The sequence below is a fragment of the Punctularia strigosozonata genome (assembly GCF_000264995.1).
Source record: "Punctularia strigosozonata HHB-11173 SS5 unplaced genomic scaffold PUNSTscaffold_3, whole genome shotgun sequence".
Taxonomy (NCBI): Eukaryota; Fungi; Basidiomycota; class Agaricomycetes; order Corticiales; family Punctulariaceae; genus Punctularia; species Punctularia strigosozonata.
In genome coordinates, this window is record NW_006767435.1 from 2,701,876 (window position 1) to 2,726,030 (window position 24,155).

General features: G+C 55.1%; 6 protein-coding genes across 6 annotated transcripts; 4 read left to right on the forward strand and 2 right to left on the reverse strand.

Moving 5' to 3' along the window:
* Positions 1-1,363: 1,363 nt before the first annotated feature.
* PUNSTDRAFT_99455 (NUC173-domain-containing protein) lies at positions 1,364-5,440 on the reverse strand (the record flags this gene model as incomplete). The annotated part of the gene is made up of 6 exons (XM_007381528.1): positions 4,691-5,440; positions 3,884-4,638; positions 2,590-3,830; positions 1,951-2,538; positions 1,542-1,897; positions 1,364-1,483 (listed from the first exon to the last, which is right to left on the reverse strand). Exons 1-6 carry the CDS (start codon positions 5,417-5,419, stop codon positions 1,364-1,366), a joined length of 3,789 nt encoding a protein of 1,262 aa, XP_007381590.1. The 5' UTR covers positions 5,420-5,440.
* A 79-nt stretch (positions 5,441-5,519) lies between these two features.
* On the forward strand, positions 5,520-7,892 carry PUNSTDRAFT_142218 (uncharacterized protein). The gene is made up of 12 exons (XM_007381529.1): positions 5,520-5,641; positions 5,699-5,785; positions 5,839-5,872; positions 5,925-5,932; positions 5,983-6,010; positions 6,057-6,218; positions 6,272-6,356; positions 6,407-6,494; positions 6,549-6,575; positions 6,625-6,664; positions 6,715-7,071; positions 7,125-7,892. The coding sequence occupies exons 1-12, from the start codon at positions 5,583-5,585 to the stop codon at positions 7,791-7,793; spliced, it is 1,644 nt and encodes a 547-aa protein (XP_007381591.1). The 5' UTR covers positions 5,520-5,582; the 3' UTR covers positions 7,794-7,892.
* A 460-nt stretch (positions 7,893-8,352) lies between these two features.
* PUNSTDRAFT_43116 (uncharacterized protein) lies at positions 8,353-9,613 on the forward strand (the record flags this gene model as incomplete). The annotated part of the gene is made up of 4 exons (XM_007381530.1): positions 8,353-8,475; positions 8,548-8,573; positions 8,635-9,151; positions 9,377-9,613. The coding sequence occupies 4 exons, from the start codon at positions 8,353-8,355 to the stop codon at positions 9,611-9,613; spliced, it is 903 nt and encodes a 300-aa protein (XP_007381592.1).
* A 3,230-nt stretch (positions 9,614-12,843) lies between these two features.
* PUNSTDRAFT_142219 (uncharacterized protein) lies at positions 12,844-16,953 on the forward strand. Its single transcript, XM_007381531.1, has 12 exons — positions 12,844-13,198; positions 13,255-13,283; positions 13,336-13,400; positions 13,453-13,961; positions 14,018-14,064; positions 14,117-14,263; positions 14,317-14,451; positions 14,512-14,636; positions 14,701-16,448; positions 16,504-16,560; positions 16,615-16,717; positions 16,773-16,953. The coding sequence occupies exons 1-9, from the start codon at positions 13,012-13,014 to the stop codon at positions 15,491-15,493; spliced, it is 2,037 nt and encodes a 678-aa protein (XP_007381593.1). The 5' UTR covers positions 12,844-13,011; the 3' UTR covers positions 15,494-16,448; positions 16,504-16,560; positions 16,615-16,717; positions 16,773-16,953.
* A 287-nt stretch (positions 16,954-17,240) lies between these two features.
* Positions 17,241-20,194, reverse strand: PUNSTDRAFT_119203 (uncharacterized protein). Its single transcript, XM_007381532.1, has 9 exons — positions 20,002-20,194; positions 19,921-19,949; positions 19,797-19,861; positions 19,155-19,741; positions 19,060-19,106; positions 18,855-19,001; positions 18,655-18,789; positions 18,481-18,599; positions 17,241-18,430 (listed from the first exon to the last, which is right to left on the reverse strand). The coding sequence occupies exons 1-9, from the start codon at positions 20,108-20,110 to the stop codon at positions 17,620-17,622; spliced, it is 2,049 nt and encodes a 682-aa protein (XP_007381594.1). The 5' UTR covers positions 20,111-20,194; the 3' UTR covers positions 17,241-17,619.
* Positions 20,195-21,574: 1,380 nt separating this feature from the next.
* Positions 21,575-22,764, forward strand: PUNSTDRAFT_62223 (Aldo/keto reductase; the record flags this gene model as incomplete). The annotated part of the gene is made up of 8 exons (XM_007381533.1): positions 21,575-21,654; positions 21,719-21,810; positions 21,875-21,955; positions 22,017-22,140; positions 22,196-22,262; positions 22,314-22,442; positions 22,501-22,550; positions 22,608-22,764. The coding sequence occupies 8 exons, from the start codon at positions 21,575-21,577 to the stop codon at positions 22,762-22,764; spliced, it is 780 nt and encodes a 259-aa protein (XP_007381595.1).
* Positions 22,765-24,155: the final 1,391 nt, after the last annotated feature.

Sequence of the window (24,155 nt, forward strand, 5' to 3'; positions counted from 1 at the left end):
AGGTCCCATATCCTTGGGAATATCGTCAGCAAGTGGCAAATTAACAACGGATCGACTGGTCTTACGCAATTCCGTGATTCTCATGTCCGACGAAAAACTTCGCAAGCTTGTCGTCGAACCTGAGGTCTACCATCTCAACCTTGTCTTCGGATCGGTTCACGCAGGCAGGATATCCTTCAAAACGTGATCTTGGATGCCAGTCCCCTGCATACGTGAGACAGCTGCATGGAAGTTCCACGATTACGCCAGATAAGTACCTTGACCCTCTGATATTTCGCTCCTTACCCATAGTTGCACTGACGTGCCGTCACCGGTTCCAAGAACAGTTCCCCTCTTGTCGGCAGCCATGTGTTTGATACTGTCCGGTGGAGCGACGATACCCCTCATGGTGACGCGAACTCGGTCCTGTTGCCAAGATGAGAACGTCTACGCCGGCGATAGAGTGAAGCGTGAATAACTCCGTCAAGGGTTTTTTTTGTCCAAGTAAAGGTTGGCCAGGATTCCATCAACGTAGCCAGCCACTATTTCCCTGTGGGTCCATATCATGCAAGAGAGGGCGTGAGTATGCTGAAAATGGGCAACGGCACGGTCCGGGCATCTTCCAAGGTCATACAGCACGATGAGTCCAAGTCCAGTTCCAATAGCAAGCCATGTGCAATCAGGGCTGAACGCAACGTCCTTGATGTGCTCCAGCTCCTTTGTAAACCTTTCCCGATATAGCAGCGGCATGAGACGAGGTATGGATAGTAAGTTAGGACAAGAAGGAGCCGTGTCGGCAGCGCTTGCATTCCTGCGCGGCGGCTCGCACAACGCCTCAAGCATGGATCGTAACTTCGCATCAACCATTCAATCTGAGCCCTACACCCTGACTCAACTCACATATACACCGCCTCCCCGCAACCGCATCCTCAGGCAAAGTACGCTGCCCACAAAGGATGCCATCTGAAGTGCCGAACCGCGTTGTAGAGTACAACGCGTCTCACCTGTTGAAATGCTTATCCTGACCGTCTCATGGAACCTATCATATACTCGGAGAGCCTTTTCAGATCCGTCATCCTGACGTACGCCCTGGTAGGGGTTGGAAGGCCATATTTGTAAGGCCAGTTCCGTCCTTCAACTCCGTGCGAAAATGGCTCCGATGCGGGATGAATGCAGCATTTCAGCATCACAGCCGTTTGCCATCAACACACCATTGAGAGGCACCAAAGCAACCTACGGCGCAAAGCGTAACACCGTCTAGTCATAGCACAGCAATTCTCTTTGCGCAATCACAAGCAGTCATGCTACCCAAATACTGTGGATGTCTTGTGAGATAAAACTGGTACTGAATCAAGGATGAACTCACGTTACCGCTACAAACGTTCTACTTTTTACTGGCAATGCCAATACGTCCACTTTTCCCGCCCTTCCTCTTCGCAGCTTGTTTGAGCGTGAGATACGCATAAGGATCCACGCCGTTCTTCTTCACGTCTCCACCCGCCCTCTGTAGGTCTGGTTAAATATGTTCCGAAACAATACCCATGCAACATAGGAACACATACCTTAGCCTTGAATTCCTGCCCGAGCTTCGGCTCAGACTTCTTCTTGGCCCTCTTTCCCGTTGCCGCTTCCATCACCTCGTCCGGATCAGCCATCTCCACGTCCTCGGCCTCCCGCCGCCGCTTCTTCGTGTCTTTATTGAATTTGACGCGCCCATTCGGCCCACGAGTGAAACCATCGACAGAAGTCAAACTCTCCCGGTACGCCGTGCCGACGACGTCCTCCTTCGCTGGTCCTGGAGCGGCGCCTGCGTCCGAATCAGAGTCTTCGTTGTCGATGACCATTTTGCCGGTCTCATGGTCCGTCTTGTATCGAGCGGCGTCTTGGCCCGGTTTCCTGCGGTTACCCGCCTTGCCACCTGGACCGCTCAGATCAGCGGGGAACCGAAACAACGACCAAGAAGTCCCTCACTCGTTAATCTGGTCGCCGCTCCTGAGAGCAAATCCATTGGTTCGTCCTCGTCGACTCGCAAGCGCGGACCTGCTTGAGCGCCCTTTCTCTTCCCCGCACGATCTCGACCTTGGGCAGGCGCGTCCTCGCCGTCGTCGCTGTCGTCCGCCTCGCTCTCGCTACCGTACAGGACATCCTCGAACGCATCACCGGTTGCTACCTTGCGCGAGGGCGCATCGTCGTCATCATCGTCTGCGGTCGCCACCCGCTTTCGCTTCGCCCGGTCCTTCCTCTTCTTGATGTTCACCAGCACCTTTCGCGCCTCATCCTCGCCCGCGCAGCTGTATACGTCCTCAAAACCGAACCGTCGTAGCATTCGCTCGAAGATGTGCCGAACCTTCTGCTTGAAGTGGTTCTTGTGATCGTGAACCCATCCGAGGAGCGCGGGCACGAGTTGCGGCAGCTGTGGGCGGAGGAGCTCAGCGGGAAGGGTGTGAATGGCGAGTTTGATGTAGCCCAGGGTAGATTTGACGATCTCCCGATTGGCGGAGGATAGGAAGACGAGGAGGGTGGAGAAGATCTCAATATGCATGCTGTCCGGGATGGCGTCTATGGTGCGTTTAGTTCATCGCGTCGGATCCAGCAAGAGATCGTACACACCTTTGAATTCGAAGACTATTCGGGAAATGGCGGTGACTGTTGCACTGATCATGTGCGGTGTTGCACCCGCCAGCCCACCCGCAATCATGGTCATGTACTCCTCGATGCTTGCAGGCGCCTCATCCGCCACGCCATCCTCCTCCATGCCATCGACATTGCCGCGTTTCACGACGCCACCCTCACTCATCTTATGCCCCATGATGACAAGCAAGTCGAACGCGGCGTTCCGTGCCTTCTCCGCAGGTTCTTTGGTCCCCAGGATGGCCTCCGGTATGAGCGACGGCAGCAAGTGGAGCGATGTAGAGGGTATGGCTGGAATCACAGCAGCGAGAAGCGCAAATCGGTCCCGTTTCGCTGCCGCATGGAGCGCGTCTGCCCGGGCCTCCAGCTCCTTCACGACAGCTTCGGCATTCATCGGCACCTTCCCGCTCTCGGCCAGCCTGGCAAGGATCTTGTAGCCGCGCTTCTGTACGCCAACGTCCTTGGACGCGAGTACTTGCGGAGACAGGCACATCTGGAAGAGTGCTGCCGCGTCGGTCTGGGAAAGGAACGGGGTAAGGAGCGCGAGGAGGTCGAGTGTTGTCGCGGCGACACTGTTCTCGCCTTGCTGCGACGGAGCGCCGGCCTGGGCGAGGTTCTGCTGGAAGAGCGCGACGATCTTGTTGTAAGCTTTGTTGATCTCGGTCGCGTCGGCGATGCCGAGCCACGCGGTAATCACATCGCCGACTATTCCGCGGGCACCCCGATCCACGGCACTGAACACGTTGAACAGCACCGCGAGCCAGCTCTCCACCTGCGCGCGGAGGAAAGCGACGTTAGCCTGCGCTTGCTCGCGGGAGGTCGATACGAAGGCCGCCTGGTATCGAGATAGCTTCTGTTCATCGTCGGATGCGAGCGCGGCGTTGGACTCAACCAGAGTCTTAAGCGCCTTCAATACCGCAGGTCGAAGCTCTTCCTGGCCGTAGAGAAGCTGGGAAAGGAGCTGGGAGAACTCGGGGGTGAGCGCCTTGCCGATATCGCCGCCGCCGTAACAGTATCCGACAAGTCCAGCCCATATCTGGCTGACGAGCACGCTCCAGACCTTGGCTTCGCTCGCTCGCTCGCCCTCCTCTGCTTGTTGCTGGTAATCGAACATGCGTTCGGAGAGGGGGACAAAGTAGGCGAGGAAGTGGGTGAGAGGGGATGGGTGGGGGTGCGGGAGGAGGGGGAGGATGAAAGCGCGAGGTTCGCGCTTCGCAGCCCTGATGGGATAGCCTGTTTAGTACGGAAGCGAATGTCATAAATGGCAACATACCGGTCTGTGGGTTCGAGGTTGAGCGGGAGGATGCGGAGAAGCACTTCGGGACCGAGCACTTGCACAGCGACGCTCAAGACACCGTCCGCAGCCTCCTTGTGCTCGAAAGACTTCTGCACTCTCAAGTGGCCGACTTTCTCGATCAGTCCGGAGGTAAGGACCTCCGCTGCCGTGGCCTGCGACCCCGACGACCGAAGTTGCAGGTTGGAGATGATAGATGAAATGGCCGAAAGCACCTCCGGCATTGAGCGGGCGAAGGCGAGCGAGTCGAGTGCGGCGCTGGCTTGGGTGATGATCTTGTTCAGAGGGTTATGGCCCTCTGAGGTGGATCCCTTCGACGAGACTTCGGCAACGGCGCGCTGTACGAGAGCGGGAGAGAAGCACTGCGCAAGGAGTTCTAGTGACTCAGCAGCCGCCTTGCGTATGCTCGAGTCGGTCGATTCCAGGTACCCCCAGACCGTCTTCCAAACCTTGCCCAGTTGGGCGGTGGATGCCTCCTCATCCGCTCGATGGTACGCTAGCGCGGCATTACCGACAACGAGCAGCCATGCGGGGGCGAGGGTGGTATCATTTTTTTGCGGGGCAGAAGAGAGGATAACCTTGAGGATGTTGGGGAGCTGGGGGGCGATGGTGCCCTCGTCTTCTTCCGAGGGTGAGATGAGGAGGTCGGTGAGAATGGTGTAGGCAGACTGCGAGAGGAAGGGGTTTCCTAGGCGAGGGAGGGTAAGGAGGGAGGCGGAGATGGGTGGGAGTGCCTGGTAGATTATCAGTCCTATAGAACACACGAGAAGCAGTACAAGAACATACTGCAGGAGGTAATTTCGGGAGGACAGGCTTGAGGAAAGCGAGGAGATGTATCGCAACCTCTGAGCTATCGCCTTCCTCCTTCTTGCCTTTTGATTTCGCTAAGGGGCTCGCATTGGCAGCTTCGAGGATGCTCTTTGACCACTCGGCAACGCGATCGGCATAAGGGTGCCTCGCCATCGGCGGCGGCGGCGCGTTCAACAGGTCCCTCACTATCTCTGCCGCCTTTCTGCGCACCTTCGGTCGCCCGTCGACACATAGTTGCAGAATGCTCGAGAACGACTGTCGGACTGCAGGAAGCTCAAGCTGGGTGCGGTCGAGCACCTTGAGTACGGCTCCGAAGAGGGACAGCTGCGAGCGCAGGGCAGGCGCATGGGCGTACAGGGCAGGCCATAACGGTACAATGAGGTTGTTAAGGGTCTGCAGATGAGTGCGGATAACGGGTGCGGGGACGAAGGGGGCGACGAGAGCGAGCAGGTAAAGCTCGGCGGGGAGGACGTCTCCCTCCCCGAGTTGATTCTGGAGTCCGGAGCCTTGGTCCTTGTGCAGCGTACCGTCGAGCGTGGAGAGTAGCGACGCAAAGTATGCGGTCGGCGATCGCTCGGTATGCTGCTCATCGAGGGTGGCCTCGAGCGCGCGGAGCAACGTCGCGGGGGTCTTCTGATGTGGCAGCGACGACGCAGTGTGAGGCCTGATCTTGGCGAGCGTCTCTTCCATCTCGGACGCCGACATCGTATGCTTGCTCGTCGTCGGCGGCAGCGATCAAGACTGATCGCAAAAATTCTGGCGGAATCTGCAACGCGGTCGTGGCTGTGCTCCCTGCAGCCGGTCTCCGAGTGCTCGTCATGCCAAGTCGCGCGCCGGGGGCCAGCGTCAGTGTGCCAGTCTCCACCACATGCCGTTGTCCACGACGGCGCGCCCGACGCCGACACCATGGTCCTACTTTTTGATTAGGTGCCCTATGCATGGTGCTTTCACCGGTGCAGGTTCGTTGACTTGACTCACCCCCAGGCTACTATTCAAGTTCGTGCTCAAGGTATTCTACGGCACCATCGTCATCGAAGGCCAGGAGCTCATCCCAGAGGACGGCCAAGCATGGTATATATGCTGTGACCCGCGCTTAGTGGCCCGAGACACTCACACACATCCAGTATCGTCTGCGCAAACCATGCCAACTCATTGACTGTGCGTGCGGGCCGTATGCGATCGCTCTCTCGGGCTGACTAGGGACCCGCAGGATGCGCTGTAACTTACATTTGATGACTGCACTACAGCCAGACGCTCATATCTTCCAGGTTGCTTGTCACCGCCATTCCGTCCAAGGTGTGCTCATACCACTTCTTGTGTGCTCAATGCTCATCCTCGATAGAAACGCGGACTCCTCCGCCTCACAGCTAAAGCCACCCAATTCGGCAAGAGAACGTTCACGAGCTGGCTTATCGAGTCAGCTGGCACCGTTCCCATCCAACGGCCGAGGGACATGCCTGACGGCATGGTCGACAACACGGCTGTTATGGAGAAGCTACGAGAGGTGCGTCAACGTGTCGTGCCCTTCTCCGTGCTGAACTTACACGTGGTATGTAGGCACTCGAGAAGGGAGATGCTGTATGTGTGTTTCCGGAAGGCGCAAGTCGTTATCATCCTACCATTGCCCCTTTAAAGACCGGAGGTGAGCGATCATAGTTTTCATGAAGGATCGTGTCTCATGCTTTCATATAGTTGCACGACTCGTATCGGATGTACTGACCCAGAAGAAGGACGAGCCTGAGTTTGAGGTGTCTATCATGACCGCATCTGTCACGTATATGTACGGCCCTCAGATACGCTTCTGTCTTGCTGGGTTAACCAACAAATTTCGTAGGCACCGCCAGCACTGGCGTTCCGACGTGTGAGCCATATTCGCTTCATGCCTCAGGCACTCACTGACCTTCCGTCAGTTTGATAACGTTCCACCCACCGCTTCGTTTCCGTCCCAAGGCAAGGCGCAGTGTTTTGGTCTCCTGTCTTGTTCTTACCCTCATATCAAGGACAATCCAGAACTCATCGCCCCCGTCGACTATAGTTGTATCAGGAACGTGACGGCACAGATGCATCAACAGATCACGTCCGGTACTCTGGACTCTCCATCCTGGGAACTCATTCGCGTTGCTAAACTTGCGGCCCGCATATACGTTCCCCTTGGGACGATGATGAGTTTGGGAGACTACGTTCGCGTCGTTAGGACGTTCCTAGAGGCGTTCAAGCTACCCTTGAATCCTGACAAGCACGGGCCGAGGGGTCGGAGCGACAGCATGAGCGGCAGTGGTGGCAGTGCCGACGAGGGCAGCGGAGACGTCGTCCAGGAACAGGATGCTAGGCTCATCGCCCTCTGCAATGACCTGAAGGTATGTTGTGTAGCTCTGACGCTGGCCGAATCACCCTTACGCCCCTACCGTAGGCGTACCAGGAACGACTGTCCCGTTGGCACATCAAAGATGACCGTGTCAGACGCCCTCTGCGCAAGCGCGAGATTATTCGCCGCCTCTTCGTGCGCTTCTGCATCGCCCTCTCCCTCTTCACCATTTCCCTCCCGGGCCTCCTCCTCTGGCTTCCCGTCATGCTCACCACCTTTTACGCCGTGCACAACTTCAAAAAGACGGGCCCGATCTGGGATACCTGGGACGAGATCGCGCAGTACAAGCTCATCTACGGCCTCCTCTCCGGCCTCGGCGTGTGGCTCGGCGCCACGCTGCTCACGTTCCCACTCGCGCCGATCACCTTCTTCGCGATTCCTGCCACGATGTGGCTCAGCCTGCGCTGGACGGAGGACGCGATCAGTAGCGTTCGCGCCGCGCTTGCGCTCGCACGCATGCTCCGCGTCGGCAAGCCGGCGCTTGCGGAGATGCGCCGCACGCGGGAGGAGCTGCACGCGCGCGTGATGGACCTCGCGACCGTGCTTGGGCTACCGCAAGACCCGGAGAGATATTTCGCGGTGCGTGGAGGGACGGAAGGGGAGAAGGGGCGAATGCGGAGCAAGTGGGACAGCAGAGTGCGGTACTTCTCCGTCCGAAGGCGGAGGAAGCGCGACTGGGAGGAGATTCTACGATTGTACGATAAACAGGACTGATATACTGAGGTAGTCCGAGACACGCGTGTCACCAGAACCTTGTGGTGGACCTGAGAGAACAGTAAATATGATACCGAAGTATAAGAATGACCATGTTCAGCGCCCTTGATGAGGTACCATCATTCAAGAATTGGCACAATAAGTACGACTATCCAAGTACGACTATCCAACGAGATGTCCTCGCTCCTCTTCCCCTCCCCGCAAAATCGTTCCCATTACACGCCGTCGCGATATCGACAGCGGGTGTGGACGATGGCCAAGTGGCACGCGTTACGCGATGGCTCGAGTGGCGCGTTGCTCGCTCGCCCACCGCGGTCATGTGACCCTCGCGTTTCATTAAGATCCTCGCAGCCACCCCATCTACAGCAGCAGCACCGTCGACAACACAACCTCGACGCATTTGCTGGCGTGGGGCTCGTTGTTTCCTCTAATTCTGTGATCGTATAACCGCAGATCATAACATCCTCTGCGACGTTTGCCCTTCCCCCATCCTCTACGAGCTCCAGCTTGCTTAGTGCGTACAAAAGCCACACACCTCGAACACATCCACCAGGCCACAATGAACCCGGGCTACGTCGTATTCAAGAAGGGAAGGAAGGGAAGTGTCGTTCAGCACCAGAAGAGTAGGCAAATTGGAGCGATGGAGGGTCGTTGCAAGGATACAATGGCATTGCTGGGTCTGGTGAGCGTCGTCAGCCACAGTAACGTCCAGTAGAAAGAAACTAACAACCCATACCTCGATGCTTGCTCATAGATGCCCTCCTCTATTCTGCAATACGAGTACGTGCATTGACCGCAGAATTGCTCGACATCGGCCAGGTGGCTAATGTTGGCCCTTTAGGCAAAAGGCCGGCGCCGACACTGGTAGAGCTAGGTCGTCGATGCCCACGGGGAACAACAAACCGTCAGTGATGTTGACGGTTAAGTGCGTTCGCGAAGTCGGACGCGAGCGCTACGACAAGAAGAACAAAAGGGAGAGCAAGGCCTTCCGATACGCCGTTTGGTGTTGCCCTCCCCTCGCATCAGACCTTCCTATCACCCCGGCCTTAGTCGACGAGGACCACGATCAGCAGATTGAAAAGCGTGAAATGGCGCCGGTCGCCGTCTTGGAAGTCTCGCGGGAGACGCCGCGTGAGGTCGACGTTGACGCCGCAACACCCGAGTCCATGCCAAGCATGATTCTGACCGGCTCGGACGGGTCGTCAATGGGACCCGCAAGCCCGGCGAGCGCGGAATGGTCCCCGTTGAACGATCCAGTCTACGACCCCGTGCAGGAGCGCGTCGATGGGAAGATCATGGTTACACTTCGCGGCGTCGGAGTGATCGGTGATGGACGTCCATCTCGCAAGGCTGGCAAGGTTGAAAACGATCGCGGTCGCCTGGAAAGCGCATCCACCGCGGTTAACATGGCTTGATGCGTCATGAACGGAGCAAGTCGCACCTGCGAGTGCGACAGCGAGCCATCTCGTGGTTCTCGTGCTGGTTTACGGGCAGCACCTATGCCCCTCCTTTAACACTCCCCCCAGGTCTCTCACTACTCCCAGGTCTCCCACTACTCCCAGGTCTCCTACTATGCCTCTTAGGTCTCCCCCTCCTACAAGGACTCCCACTCTTCCCCGGATTCCAAGCGAAGCGGGCCCGCTCGCTTCAATGAGGTCCTGGGTTGGATCTGCAAGAGCACCGATCTACGACCCCTTGTCAAGGATCTCATCCGCATCGCCGCAGATGAAGAGGCGTCAGGCGCGTGCTGGACGCGACGGACGCGAGGTTTCACGTCGTATCGGAACGGGCCGCGAGCGATGGTCGACATCGACGCGTAGAGGAGTCGGCGTTGGACGAATTTGACGAGCCTAAGCCCAAGGACGCTTTTTGATTGTTTGCTGGATTTGGATCGTCATGTATAATAGTCAAGTGAGGACGGATATCAGGTCAGACGGCGAACGATGAGACGTGGTCGAGCGGAGGAGACCCGCGGAATGAGCTGTGCAGTTTCATCACTGGGCGTTGCCGGTCTCCGATTGGTCCTTGGCTGTCCAGTGTCCGGCATGGGGTCGGCCACACTTGATGCAAGCTTGCGCCTCCTAGCGGCGCGCGCCTCGCAACATGAAACAACGAGATTCGACAGAGACACAATATATATTGTGCTATCGTGATCTTTAGGCGTAAGAAGACGGCGATCCTTCGAGCCCGGCCAGGAAGACTAAGTTGGCGCCCGCAGCAACCCTGTGGCTCCACGAACCCATCTGCTGTTACATTGGGACCATGAAGCTAAGGACCGGCGGAAGTTCCACGTACTACTTATCAGAGGTACTTCGCTCAGTATCGACGAGGAGCGTGTGGGTTGCGTGTGAGTGCGTTGCTGTTCAAACGCTACTCCCACTACTTGTGAGCTGCATACATGACCAGGCATATATAGCCAGTGACTGTAATTCTCAGCTGCGAAGGGATTTGCGATTACACCGTTCACGACGAAACACGGCGTTGTACCGTTCGTGACCTCGCAAAAACGTCGCGCTTCCGCCCATGTTCCCGTCGACCTACCTCTACCGTCCTCACCGAAACAGCGAGTTCTGCATCCTCCAGTCGCGCGAGTTTTGTCAACAGATCGCGCTCGGAATCATCTATATCAGTATCGATCGCGACAAACTAAGGCATTAGGCACGTACCGTGACGATTGCGTCGTTCTCTGAGCTCAGATGTCCGCTGGACAGTCTAATTGTGACTTCGTCCGACGAAGTTCTTGGGAAACGGTTTTAACGGAGACGGGGAGGAATTCAAGTGTGGAAAACCCGTATATACGGTGAGTCTCTGAGCAACCGTCGCGGTTTCGGAGGGTTCTTACGGCATGTGCTACCAGGAAACGCGATGAACCATGCGTTTGCATGATTTATGGTGCTCCGCACGGCTTGAGTGACCTAGCCAGTATGTGACCGCAGAAACGCCGGCATGAACGCCTGGCTCGTGGAACGTCGTCACCGTGCCCGACCCTTTCATTACGGTCACCAAGCATGCTTCTTTATATGGCCAAGGAGATGCATGAGGCAACATGTTCTCGCTAAGAATACCGCATATACGACATGTGGCATATTTCATCACCGCTCTCTTCTCAATACGCTGGTGCACCCGCTCCGAGACCGTTTGTCATTCACCACCGCTAGCTTCTCCACAGGGTCACCCATAGTCTCTCACATGTATGGAACACATGGCGGGCCTCGGCGACCCTGGATGTCCTGCGTCCAAGGGGCGGGCATTGACGCAACCTTGCTCGTCGAAAGCCTGCGTTTTCCGTGAGCTTCAACGATGTGATACGGAACCAACGGCGGTACTCTGCTAAGGATGCATCTGGATGAAGTGACGGCCGCGAAAGGATCGGGGGTGCCTCGCAGATCTGCAGCAAAATCAGACAGAGAGGGCATACGGGCGGGGCGAGATGTCTCACGACTGGAGTCAGTCATGGTCTTTCTGGAGGGATCCCGAGTGTACCCACCGTTTCTTCAGCCCTTATATACAGGTTTGCGACCCTTTCATCCCGCTATCACCGTTTGTTCGCGCTGCGAACTACGGTGGGTCCATGGGAAACAGGCAGTTGACATAATGCGGTGACTATGAAAATTCTGATCAAGAGTTGGCGCAGAATACCCATCTGCGATTAGAGTCTCCAACGGACCGTTGGACGCATTTGACTGGTCCCTTCACCAAAGGCGAATATTAATGACGACGCCGACGCCCAAGAAGCTAAGGAAGCGCGCTCGTGAGTTATCCTCGCTTGGTGAGGGCGTGTTCGCGGACATGAATAAAAGCACAAGGCCCCTCTTATAGCCCTCTTCTATGAGGTCAAGCACACATCCGAGCTTGGCTTGTGAAATGCTTGGCTTATTGCGTATCGTTAGGCAATCACTCATGTACAGTGATCCTGGTCGATATCCGTGTTTTCAACGCTACGTATTCACGGGAAGTATTTGCAGGATCTTATGATACCCTGACGATGCTCTAGCAATAGCAACTGCACGTCTTCTCGTGCATTGAGTCAGTACACACGATTGCATATATACTCTGACCACCGTCACCAGCTGGATGATTCGGGAACGAATCGTACCCAAATAGCATGTGCATTGAGTTGTGCATGATGAAAACACTTCGCAACTATTGAGTCGAGGAATGTCCGCGTCGGATTAACAGTGTTCCAAATTACCAGAGCGCTATAGGAGGACCTGAAGGTAGAGCCCGTTCATCGTTTCATGAGTCATCGATGATTATAGCCTTCCGAACTCGGACACTTCCTCGCTTGGCGATACGCATGGCGGGGCTCCGGTGTTCAAACTGCGAGACGGTGACTATATTCACTATATTCATCTAAAGCCGAAGGTAACGTAAGTCCGCTGATCTTAGTCAGAGGGAGAAGAATCAGAGACGTTTCCGACCGAAATCCTTGTATACTTAGTTCGAAGACCGTTGGCATTTCGCAGGCAGTAGCCACGAGAGGACACGCGTTGTGCCGCCAACAGCTTCCGCGTGTTCGCAGGCACCGGCGGGGGATGCAAGGATAGTGATCAACAAGCTAGTCCTGGGCTCATCCAGAGTGGGACCCCGGACGAGTGTAGCGTAAGGTAGAGGACCTACGCACGAGTAACGAGGTGTGGGCGAGAGTCGCCGCGCGTGGGCGGGTACAACAAAACCGTACACGCGCAGCTGCACTCTGGGCTCCAAGGTCCTAACTCTTGGTGCCAATCGAGGGGGCGGGACGGGCGGAAAACGCGACGAGCGAAGCAGGAGGCGAGGAAAGGTGGAGGCTGTGTAGCCTCGCAAGACCTTCCTCGCCTGCTAGACTGAGCTTGTCCTCTGATAGGCGGCATGGTCTATCGCCCAAGGTGGCATGCTGTTACCTTCTGCTGAACCTCGTGTCGGTGATCAACGATGTACAATGGGCTGCGATATCAGGTGTGATCTTTTTGTACGTTAACCCTGCTTCCATTTTTCACCTTGTTCACGAAGTTTCAAGTAAGACTGACATAACTTCGTTGCTGCGACACCGACGGGGAGTGACAAGAATAGATCAGCCGCAACCCAGCAAAAGCCAACGTAATCACGGCAGGCGCGTACAGCCACATCTCTGCATAACATTATTGCCTGGTCTCTGTTGTCGTGTTGTTCTAACCACGGCAGTACTACGGACTTCGCTAGTGCTTCACCTCATTACTGTCTCCTTTTTGCGACCAGGATGGAGAATGCATCGGCTGGATCATCGCAAGCCAGCCCCTCGACGTCGCGACAGAAGGGCTTGGACATCTCGTCCAAGATGCGACGGCACAGTGGCAATGTGCCCGTCCTTCCGCAGACCAAACAGTGTCCGTACTGCGAAGCCAAATTTACGCGTACCACGCACCTGAATAGACACATAAAGACCCGTATGTCCTCGCCATCTGCAAGGTTGGATTTTGAAATAATATTGTCGGTGTCTTAGATACTCGGGAGGGCATGGTTACATGTGAAGTGAGGTCACCTCGCAAACCCGAAGATCTCATTTGACACTGTTGTCTTACAGCTCTGCCAAGCACAGTTTACTCGCGGTGATCTGCTTTCTCGCCACAAGAGGTCATGCATGAAGGGGTATGGGGCCTTTGGCTTCTGCCGACATATTTTCATTGATTGCTCCTCATAGATTAGCGCGTCGAGGCGTGCGTCAGGCTCCTGAATCAACCAACGAGAAGGTGGAATCATCGGAGGCGACCTTCGCTGGATCCTCTGCTGATGACCTGAGGCAATGTCTATTAAACCTGGCGCCCTCCGATCCTTCGAAGTGTGATTCTACCTCCACTCTCGTCTCGCCGTCACCTTCTGATGTAACGGGTCCAACGACCGATCTGACATACACCAACAATACCGAAGTTGCCGGGAACGCAGCCAGGGGTTTTGTGCCGCAATCTCCCGGGAGCATGTTCGATATGCTGTTCAACGACGTCTTCTCACCTCCTACCGTACCTTCATCTTCATCCTCCACCAACGAATACGAAGGTGCAGCCATGAGCAATCCGGAGATGGTGCCGTTCAGCGTACCTAGTGGCCAACCCTTGCCATCGTTCAATCCATTCACTGGAGTCTCTACACTACTACCGCCTCCTAACTTTGCTATCACTCAATCGGAAAAAGAAAGGGAGATGGAGCATTACGGTATGTCATCCAGCATTTGCATATCATCCGCTAACGCCTAACACGGCATTCGCCAGAGTTCTTGTTCTATACCGAATTCCTCGACCAAGCGCCCCTGTACCATGTGCGTCCTTGATAGCATGCCGTGATCCTAATGGCTTAATTTTCTCTCGCAGATACCTACCTTGTCTGGCCAAACGAAACCCCAGATTCTTACCGATACTATTCGTGCATGTGGCGCCCTGTTCGTCCGAACAGGGAAAGCGAGCGCGTTTACAAACAGTGTACTTGCTTCGGAGCGAGAGCACCTAGCCCGCGAGTTTGTAGGTGATATCCACAAGACTTCAGTCAGGCTCGGGTTCTGACGGCGAATCAGGCGTTCAATCATGCGAACGCGGACGATCTCTTTCCTCTCGTGCTTGCAGTGTCGCTATTACAGATGATCGGCCTTTTCCACCAGAATGCGAACGAACGTGCAACCTCGAACTTGTTCCACGGGATGCTTGTGATGGTGAGCGGCTTCCCGTTCAATTTTGACTCGCAGGCTACTGACCCGCATACCTTTCTTTAGTTGATTCGACGAGCTGGACTTCTGCAACGAAACGCAAAATGGCAACCGCTCGAGATCGATCCAAGCAACCCCTCATCCATCGACGCGGCGTGGCGCGATTGGGCAAGACACGAAAATATGAAACGGTGGGTCACTCTACCTATCCTTAAATGTGGGCTCCCCACCTGAGATTGTACCTGGAACTCTCAGTGCGTTATTGGTCTCCTACCTGCATGATATCATGCACCGGGCCAGCTTTGCATTGCCCACATGTTACGTGGAATCGGAGATGGTACTACATTTCCCTTCGGAACCCAAGCTGTGGGCAGCCCGGACGGCGACCGAGTGGTACGCCGTACTCAACGAACCGTCCGCCTACGGATCAATGCGCAATCGTCTCATGGGCATACCCACACAACCCACCCTGGCCAAACTTCGAAACTATCGTGGTCACCCTTCCGAACTCGACATCAGGCTACCGCCGATGGCTCATCTCTTCATCTTGAAGTTATGTCTCGGCGAGATATATGCGCTGGCCGCCCCATATATGGAACCGCTGTCGGAGAAAGATAAGGAACAGAGGGTCTTCGAGATGCAATACTTTCTTCATAACTGGGTGGGGGCGTGGCTAGCCGGCCCGGAAACACCCCCAAAAGAAGAAGAGCCTATTTTCTACCACAACGCGCTGCCGCACTACTGGGTTGCCCAAATTTCGCTTATGGCGTATCAGGAGGACATGCCGCCATTCCAGAGTGGCTCAGCGAGCAGAACGGATACGGACGCGCGGTTCAGGCTTATCAACTGGTGGGCCAGGTGTGTCCGCAAGTTCCTGCGATCCGCTGGAAAGGAGGGAGTGAAGTTCGGATCGACGGTCGTCTGGGACGAGATGATGAAGATTAGATTGGACGCCTGGAAGTTCGAAATGGAAGGCGCCAACCCCGTTTATGACGAGAGCCGGGACGGTATCCTAGACTTGTTCGCGAACATCAGTGGCCGAGGTTGAATCCTTCTGTTCTGGAGAAATGATACGGGGAATGTATATATACGGTGTACAGATATGGACGGCAATAATGCGCAAGTAATGCACAATGGATACGCGATTCAGTGAACGCAGTGCAGAAGTCGCGTAATATGTCATCTGCACACGATCCACCTCCCTTCAGCGCCCTCCTTTTGCTCCAGACCACCCGCCCTCTCCTTCTCACCTAGCCAGATGTCGAGCTCCCTTCCATCAACCAAACAGAGCGACGTCTGAAGCCAGAGCCGCGTTTCACTTCCGGGATGACATGCCCATTCACGGTATGCGATACGAAAGGCCGACCAAGCTGATTCCCGAGCACTGCTGCGAAGTCGATATATCAGATGGTGCAGCGCCGCAGAAGCAGAGGTGTACGCCGTCGGGAACGGAGAATGTGTTTCCCAGACAGGGAAGGGTGATGGAGAATTGGAGCCTTGCAATGTCAGCGCCTGAACGGATGATGCCAAAGCCTCGACGGGCGACGGTCCCGCGATACGAAGCATCTCATCAACGACGGACTGAGTCGTCAGACGTCCGAAAGCGACCCAATTGCGTCGTCGAAGGGTCAGCGCAATTTGCTGGATCCATGAGATGGGACAACGTCGGATGGCGGCTAAACCTTGGACGACAAGCTGTTCGTGTAGTGGGTTGGTTGAACGTGCCTCTGTAGCTGAGCCCATCAGATCCTTTGGGAGGGAACGTAGGTATGCACGATAGGAAACTTGTGAAGGATAATATGCGTCCAAGTGGTACGCCATGGAGAGCACTAGGGTCAAGGTGACCGCAGGTCCGTCCCTGCCGTATGAACTGGACGCATCCCGTCCGGGCGAGGCATCTTGTCGCAGCGACGACACATAGAGGCCAGGCAAGGGTCCGAGAGCAGAGAGGACTTGCGCAGGGGAATTGAAGAGAATGGCGTAGTGTGAAGATGTTTCGTGTACTGCGGAGCTTTTCAGACAGTTCATCTTAAGTGCTGCAGATGAAACCACGTATACCTTCGATAGCAAATGCGTCCACCCTTTTTGACGCTGTAATGCCCTCTCGAAGTTTTCCTACTTCACCGATCAGACGGGCCCGGGAAACGGGGAGGGATCCGTAGCTCTCACGAAATAGAATCAAGAGATTGCCGCGGGCATCATCCCGTTGACGTAGTTCATGTTGTTGAAAGACCCTCTCCGATGTTCCCCATTTCCGGTGGTAATCGTCCAGCTGAAAATCAGTCAGTGACGAATCCGTATGACGATATATGTATGCCGGAATGAACCTTTCCCTGGATGAACGTCCTATATCGCTCCTGAGTCTTGAAGTCTTTCAGACTGAATGGTGTTCACCAGCATGCGCATATCGGTGCGCCGCTCGTGAACCGCAAATCCAGGAGCGAACTCACGCATCGCCGTCCTTATCGAGACCGCTGCTCCGGCTCACAGATGCTATCAAGTCCATCCTTCCTGACAGCTCGGGTTGGCTTGCACTGGTACCCCCACCGCGCCTCCAAGCTCCGTTATTACGAGTTGCGCCATCGGTGGACGCGCCTCGCCCGGAACTGCTAGCGACAGTTCGCGAGCCTTTTCCTCGGACATTGCGAGCGCCACGACCAGGTCTCGAAGCCATCAGAGGCAGCACACGATGAACTGGAAGTTGAATGTTGAAATGGTTGGCGGATCGCCATCAGCTTAAACGCCCCCATGCCATATTTGGTAACAAGTTCCGACAAGCATTGCAGTGGGTTGATGGTTTGCATATGGATTGCAATCAGCAAAGCGTGTCTATACAGGAAAAGATAGAAAGCGAGAGCAGTTGACATAGCGTATATACTACATGAAGGTTTGGCGAGGGTCGCCGAGTCTCAGTATCGTTCCAGGCAAGATGATCATGAGATGCATTTCACACCACCGCGCGTGCGCGTCGCGGGGCGGCGTGTGGGTCTCCAAAAACACAAGAAAAGAAACGTACAATTCCAATAGAAGCCAAGCGAGACAGGGTCGAACCCACTCCGAACCCACCCTTATCCCGAGACGGCGTGTCGAAGGCGAGGCGGTATAAAAGGCTGTCTGCCTCAGGGACAGCACACCGTTTTTTGCTGCTTTCCCCCGGACTGTCAGGCGACGTAATCATCTTGGGTTGTTCCAGTCGTCCTCGCCCAGCATGGGGAAGAAACCGAGCAATCCTTCTTTGTCTTCCGGTTTCCCGGCCTCCATCTCGATCTGCCAGCTGTCCAGCCTGATCTTCATCATCTCGTCCCAGAACATCGTCGGCTGCACGGCATTCTGCTTGTTCTTTAAAAAGTCGCGGATGTGTCCGACCCACTGCTTCACGAGCCGGAACCGCGCGTCGACGTTCGTCCCGCTGATCGAGTCCTGCTGGAACGGCGGCATGTGCTCCTGGTAAGCCATCAGCGTGATCTGGCCGAGCCAATAGAAGGGCAGGCAGTTGGCGATGAAGACTGGTTCATAACCCGCTTGGTGCTGCGGCGTCTCCGGAGACGTGAGCCACGTCTGCAGCCAGTTATGCAGCGCATACTGGAATTCGTAGCCGTACTGGATGGGCCGATCGTCTGGATGCAATGGGGCGGGTGCGGGCACCTGGCTCTCGATGGGAGTGCAGATAGCGTAGAGATCGCTCAGGATGGCGTGTATGAGAACGAAATGGCCCATCGGGGTGAGAGCGAGGGGAGCCTCAATGGGTCGTGTTTCCCGAATGAGTTTCAGGGCATCGGGCATGGAATACCCGATCATCCGCTGGGACACGGATCCGTATGGTGACGAGGTGTAGAGCAAATCTCGCCACTCTTCAGCAGTACGAGCGCTCCACAAGCTCTCCTCGCATGGAAGACCCATGGTCAACTCCGAGGTGCGGAACGACGTCGGCAAGGCAAAGTATATCCGGTGACATGTGTCATGCAAGTATGAAAGGAGGAGGGCACTAGCAGAAGGTGAGTTTCAAGTCCCAGATAAGTTGTTGACAACGCATACCGTTTCGCTTGTTCGTGCAATGCCCACTCCTTCCATGATACATCTACGCCCTCTTCACAGTCGGGCGTTAATGGTGTCCATTCCGTACACTTCCGGATGTAGCCACATCGACGGATCATCTATTGATCACGGGGTCATTAGCTACCTTGGTCATGCAGAGAAGATGCGACGAACCATAATCAACATGCCATGGTACATGTTTGATATGGCGCGCTCATCCGAGCGTTCATGGAAGAGGCCGATGGTCTGGAGAAGGCAGGTCGCCGTGACGATATCCAGCAGTTCCATGCAGTTGGCAGGATTTTTGGTCTGTTCCATATAACCGGGCTGTTAACGTTCGCATATACGAAGGATAACCTCGTAAATGTACGAACGATTTCCTGAGGTAACCGCTCCCTTGTGGATGCCAGAGTCCTCTTGACGAACTCCGTCGCCTTCTTGGTGTTGACATAGAGAGCACCACACGCATGAACGGCGTCCACCAGGATCGATGGCTTGCCGTCCAGTGTGAAGGTTGGGGCCTGTGAAAGAACTCAGCTCGCATTCCCGGATGGCTGTTGGGCAACGGAAGTAACATACGTGCACGATGGGCATCTGAGGCACGAACTCCGTGAGGAAGAGATATTCTGCGCAATGATTAGCATCTGAAAAGCATGTGTTGTCCAAACGCATACCATAGTGCTCGAGCTCCTGTGGATTGTCCGGTGACGATGGTGGGCTAGGGCCGGCGTACAAGGTCGAGTCTGGGCTGCCTTGGTGGGCTTGCCAGAAGGCCATGTCTTGCAGCGAGTTGGGGTCGTGGAATTCATGGGGTCCTGCAACGGGCGTCTGACCATTCGAAGCGAAGACGTTCGTGAAGAAGTCGTCGAACATATTGCCTTGGTAGTGAACGCCGTGGGGGGCACCTGAGGGCGCAGATGCCTGACTGACGCTGGCGACTTCGGAGCTCCATATCGTGCCCGTGTACTCTGTCGCGGGTGGCGTTAAAAGCGCCGAGCTATGGGTGTCTGATTCCGTGCGCGCCGAGGACGCTTGTGCAAGCAGGTAGTCCCCAAGGCTGGAGTCAGGAGCTCTTCTGGCATATGCAGACGGTTGCGATTCTTCGTCGGGAGACCGTCGAATGGAGTTCTTGCGAGCTGGTGTCGGATAGACACATTCCCGATTCCTGGTGCTGCACCTCGAACACGGCTCTTTGAGGTCGCATTTTGTCTTCGACTCGGCACAGGCCCGACATGACTTGCGTCGCGAGGTACCTTGGTGACTTGATGTCATGTTTCAGACTGCTGTGTGAGGGAGCTTGGTTTAGAGGTACTCACCGCCCACCACACGTCTTACGGTGCCGCGAGAGGAGATCGCTTCGAGTGAACTCAGCGCCACACGCCTGAGAAGTTGTTTAGGATCGACTGGAACCAATGAGGGAGCTATACGGTTCCTGTTCACCTCGCAAACATGCAAACCCTCCTTAGTATCTGGGCCTCCGTGAGTCCATCGGTAGGTGTCATGAACGAGTGTACGACATACGAGTCTTCAGGTGGCGGTTCAGATGCGTCGATCGAGTGTACTTGGCGGGGCAGTGCGGACATTGTTTTGTCTGCGGCAATGAGGGGATGTTGCCGCCATGACGGCGCATCTTGGACGAGATACTAGCGGACTTGGTCCTCGAGACCGAGCTCGCGACGCTGGCATTGTCGGCGGCGCCGACGTCGACGGTGGTGATAGTCATGGAGGGTGGAATAGGAGGGGCTGGGAGGGTTGTGGCGATGTGTGGGGTGGATCACGTATACAAGTACTGGAAGGGCGATCGCATATAGGGACTCGAAACGGTATCAGCGTGATAGAGCAGAAGAGAGGGCGAGCGCCATCAAGGAAGACGATGCACAGTGGGATCGAAGGGGATTGCGGTCGGCGAGTTCGCATCGTTATGTAACGCAAATCCAGTTTGCACTTTTATGGCTTCATCCGGAGACATACGGCCACCCTGTCTGACGCGCTCCATCAGCCTCCCTGACGATGGCCCTCGCAGACGCCTACAGACTGAATGCATCCGCCTTACGACTCCAGTAGGGACAAATCTGCAAGCGAATGCCTGGCACAGGTTTAAGCTCGACGCTACCGCCATTGGCCGCGTTGTGAATCTAATCCGGTCCTTGCCGTTGGTTCTTCGCGGGCGCTGGGCTTCCGTATCCCATCATGACAACCGTCCATGGTAAACTTAGTATTCACCCATTCATCATCATCAGAAACGGGGGTCGTTCACAGACACAAAATTTGATCCCGCTGTCAGGGAATAGCAACTTCTTTCGTCTCGTTGGTCTGGCGTCGCCAGAAGTATCCAAGGGTGGTTGGTACGTCTGTCGATCTACCACCTCTAGTCGTCTGCCGCGGGTACTCATGCGTCCGCACGACCACCGTGCTAGGTAACGGCACAGGTTGGATCACATCGTTACATGACCTCTGCTCTGAACACGCAGATGCCCGCGCGTATCCGTCGATCGACCCGCGAAACGGCAATATACTCGTCTCTGAATAACACAGGGCCGCCGGGTACAAATCGTCCTGGAATGGTTGACTTGAGATCGTCTTACCATCAACTTCAATCTACTTCAAGGCCTTGAAAGATTTCATCGTGAGATGCGCTCGCTGCGATCATAAGTAAGACATTGAGCGCCGTCCTGCGCCGTCCTTGGGACCTTCCACATGCTCGTTGATGCCGAGGGCTATGCATTTAGCTCGTTTACGTCATGCTCGCCTCAGCAGCCTCAGCTCGGCTTGGTGCAGAACGCACACCAAGCTAACTGTGAATCTCTTCACCGCTGCCGCTGATCGCGGGGCCGTTCAACGTTGTTTGTAATCCATACAGAGTCATTGAGAGAACATCGTATTAATCGTGCTTATCGTAATCGCAGGCAGGGTCTTTCATTTCACGATCGTTCTGCCGCCACTGACCACCGTTTCAGCGCGTACGGTATAGATCTTCACCATGGCATCAGCTACTTTAACTATCCAATCCGCCGTAAAGCTAAGCTCCGGTGATGATGACATGGTAGTGCGAATGGCGCGCATCACTGACCAGAAGAGGAACGCAGGTTACTTGATGCCACGCATCGGCTTTGGAGTCTATCAAAACTACGCCACGAAGCAATCGTGTTTGGAGGCGTTCGAGGCTGGATATCGGTGCGCTTCTATTGCCGGCGGCAATGTTTCGCCATCAAACTCACAGCGTCCTCTCCACCCCCAGGCATGTGGACTCGGCCCAAGCATACCACAACGAAGCGCACGTCGGTGAGGCTGTTCGTGAGAGCGGCATACCGAGGGAAGAGCTCTTCATCAGTTGAGTATTGGAGGACCCGGGGGAACCGGCAACACGCATGACCCACTCACCTCAGTATTATAGCAACCAAATGCGTCAGCAAGACGCATGGCTACGAGAGCACACTCAAAGCCGTCGACGTTTCGCTGCAGAGCTTCGGCTTCGGTAATTCGATATCGTCAACCGGCCTTCTCGATGTCATATTGAATGCATGTGAACCTGGCAGATTACATCGATCTATATCTCATCCATGATCCCATGTCGGGAACTGAAAGGCGGCTGCAAACGTACAAGGCTCTCCAAGAATCGAAGAAGGCAGGCAAAGTGCGCACCGTAGGTGTTTCCAACTAGTAAGTCTATAGAACACGGACTTCCAGAGCACCGGACGACGATTTTGTCCACCAGCGGGATTAAGCACCTGCAAGAAATCCAAACGGCCGGTTACGAGCTCCCAGCAGTGAACCAAATCGAGGTACGCTGCGATGTGTGGAATGCGAACCAAATACCAAACGGCGCACGACAGCTGCATCCTTTTTGCCAACAACGGCCGATCGTAGATTGGTGCAATAAGCACTCCATCGTGGTACAAGCCTACTGCCCGATAGTGAGGGGCAAGTTTGATCATCCCGTTATCCAGCAAATTGCGGAGAAGGTTTGTTGGGCTCTGGGTATACTGTGCACCACTGCCATCTGATCGACTCTTCATTTAGTTGGATCACGACCCTGCTCAAATCTTACTGCGCTGGTCGCTCCAAAAAGGGTGAGTAGCGATCAACAGCGCCTTTCTCATACTCGCTAACAGGATGATATCCGACAGATTTATTCCTTTGCCAAAGTCCTCCACGCCCGCGCGCATCAGGTCGAACATACAGCTGTACGATTTCGCTCTCGACGATGAGGACATGCAGGCGTTGGATGAGCTTGATAAAGGAAAGGAGGGATCCATCAGCTGGAATCCCGTTGACTTTGCTTGATGGACAAGAATTCGGAAGCGTCATGATAACGTTGTCTACCTGGCGGTGAAGACCCTCTCCACACAGCACGACTCTTATATCGATGCGCATGCATTGAATTGGGTAGTATACACGTGTGCCCAACAATGCAATATTGTGGATGATGCGGTGCCCACTGCGCATGCCGAACTTCCATCACTGCCGAGCGGATAATGTGAGCAAATATTCCAAAACTCCATCTCCACTCCTGTCTTCACGGAGCCCATTCTCCATCTCCAACCTCCAACCATCCAATCGAATCTTCATCATATCGTCCCATAGAGCAGTAGTCGTGGCGCCGAAGTACTTGCCGTCCGTTCCGAGAAAATTCGTGATGCAACTGAACCAGTACCTGATTAATCGCCATCGCGCGTCGGAGTCCGTTCGGCTGAGACAACCGGGCTGGAATGGCGGCATATCCTCCTGGTAGGCCATTAACGATATCTGTGCGAGCCAATACGATGGCAGCGGGTTTTGAAAGAACAGAGGCTCGGCCCCTTCCGGCGGCGTATCTGGGCCATTAAGCCAAGACCGGAGCCAATTTTGCAGGGACCATTGATATCGATAAATGTCCTCTTCCGGCCATTTTTGACCTACTGGGAGTCCTTCAACGGGAGTGGCGAGAGCGTATAGCTCGCTGAGGAGCGCCTTGATCATAATAACGTGAGACATGGGGTCCAAGACAAGCTTCAGCTCGTTGTTGGGAACGCGCGACGTGCGCAAGACATGGAGCGCGTGTTGAAAGGGTACCCCCAGCAATCGCTCCATCGGTGTGCCATATGGAGACGGTTCATGCAGCGCGGCGTACCAGTCGATTGCAGTTTGGGCATCCCATAATTTCGGCTCGCATGGAAGACGGAAATTGATCTCAGACGTCAGGTAGCAGGCGGGCAACGCAAAGGACATGCGAAGCATGACATCGTGCAGATACGACAGCCATAGAGATCTGAATCGAGGATTAATCGCGGTGGTATCGAGTGGCATTGGAACGCACCGTTTCATGGTCTCGTGCTTCGCCCAGCTTTCCCAAGCTATCTCGATGCTGGTAGGGTTGGTGGGATCTATCGTCGGAGGTAACCATGTCGCGTTCTTCTCGAGCGTGCCACATCGGCGAATAAGCTGCGCCAGACCAGAGAAGCGTGAGCGGACACTAACCCCAGGAATGATGTTCCTTACCATAACCAACATTCCATGGTATAAGCTAGATATTGATCGCTCTTCCACATCTTGGTGGTGAAGTCCAATCAATTGCAGCAGAGTGACCGCTAGAACGAGATTCGATAGTTGACAGTTCGTCAGCTTTCGAGACTGGAAGGAGAGGTCAGGCAACGTCGAACACCTAATCCCTACATGCACTCACGAATTCGCGCGGT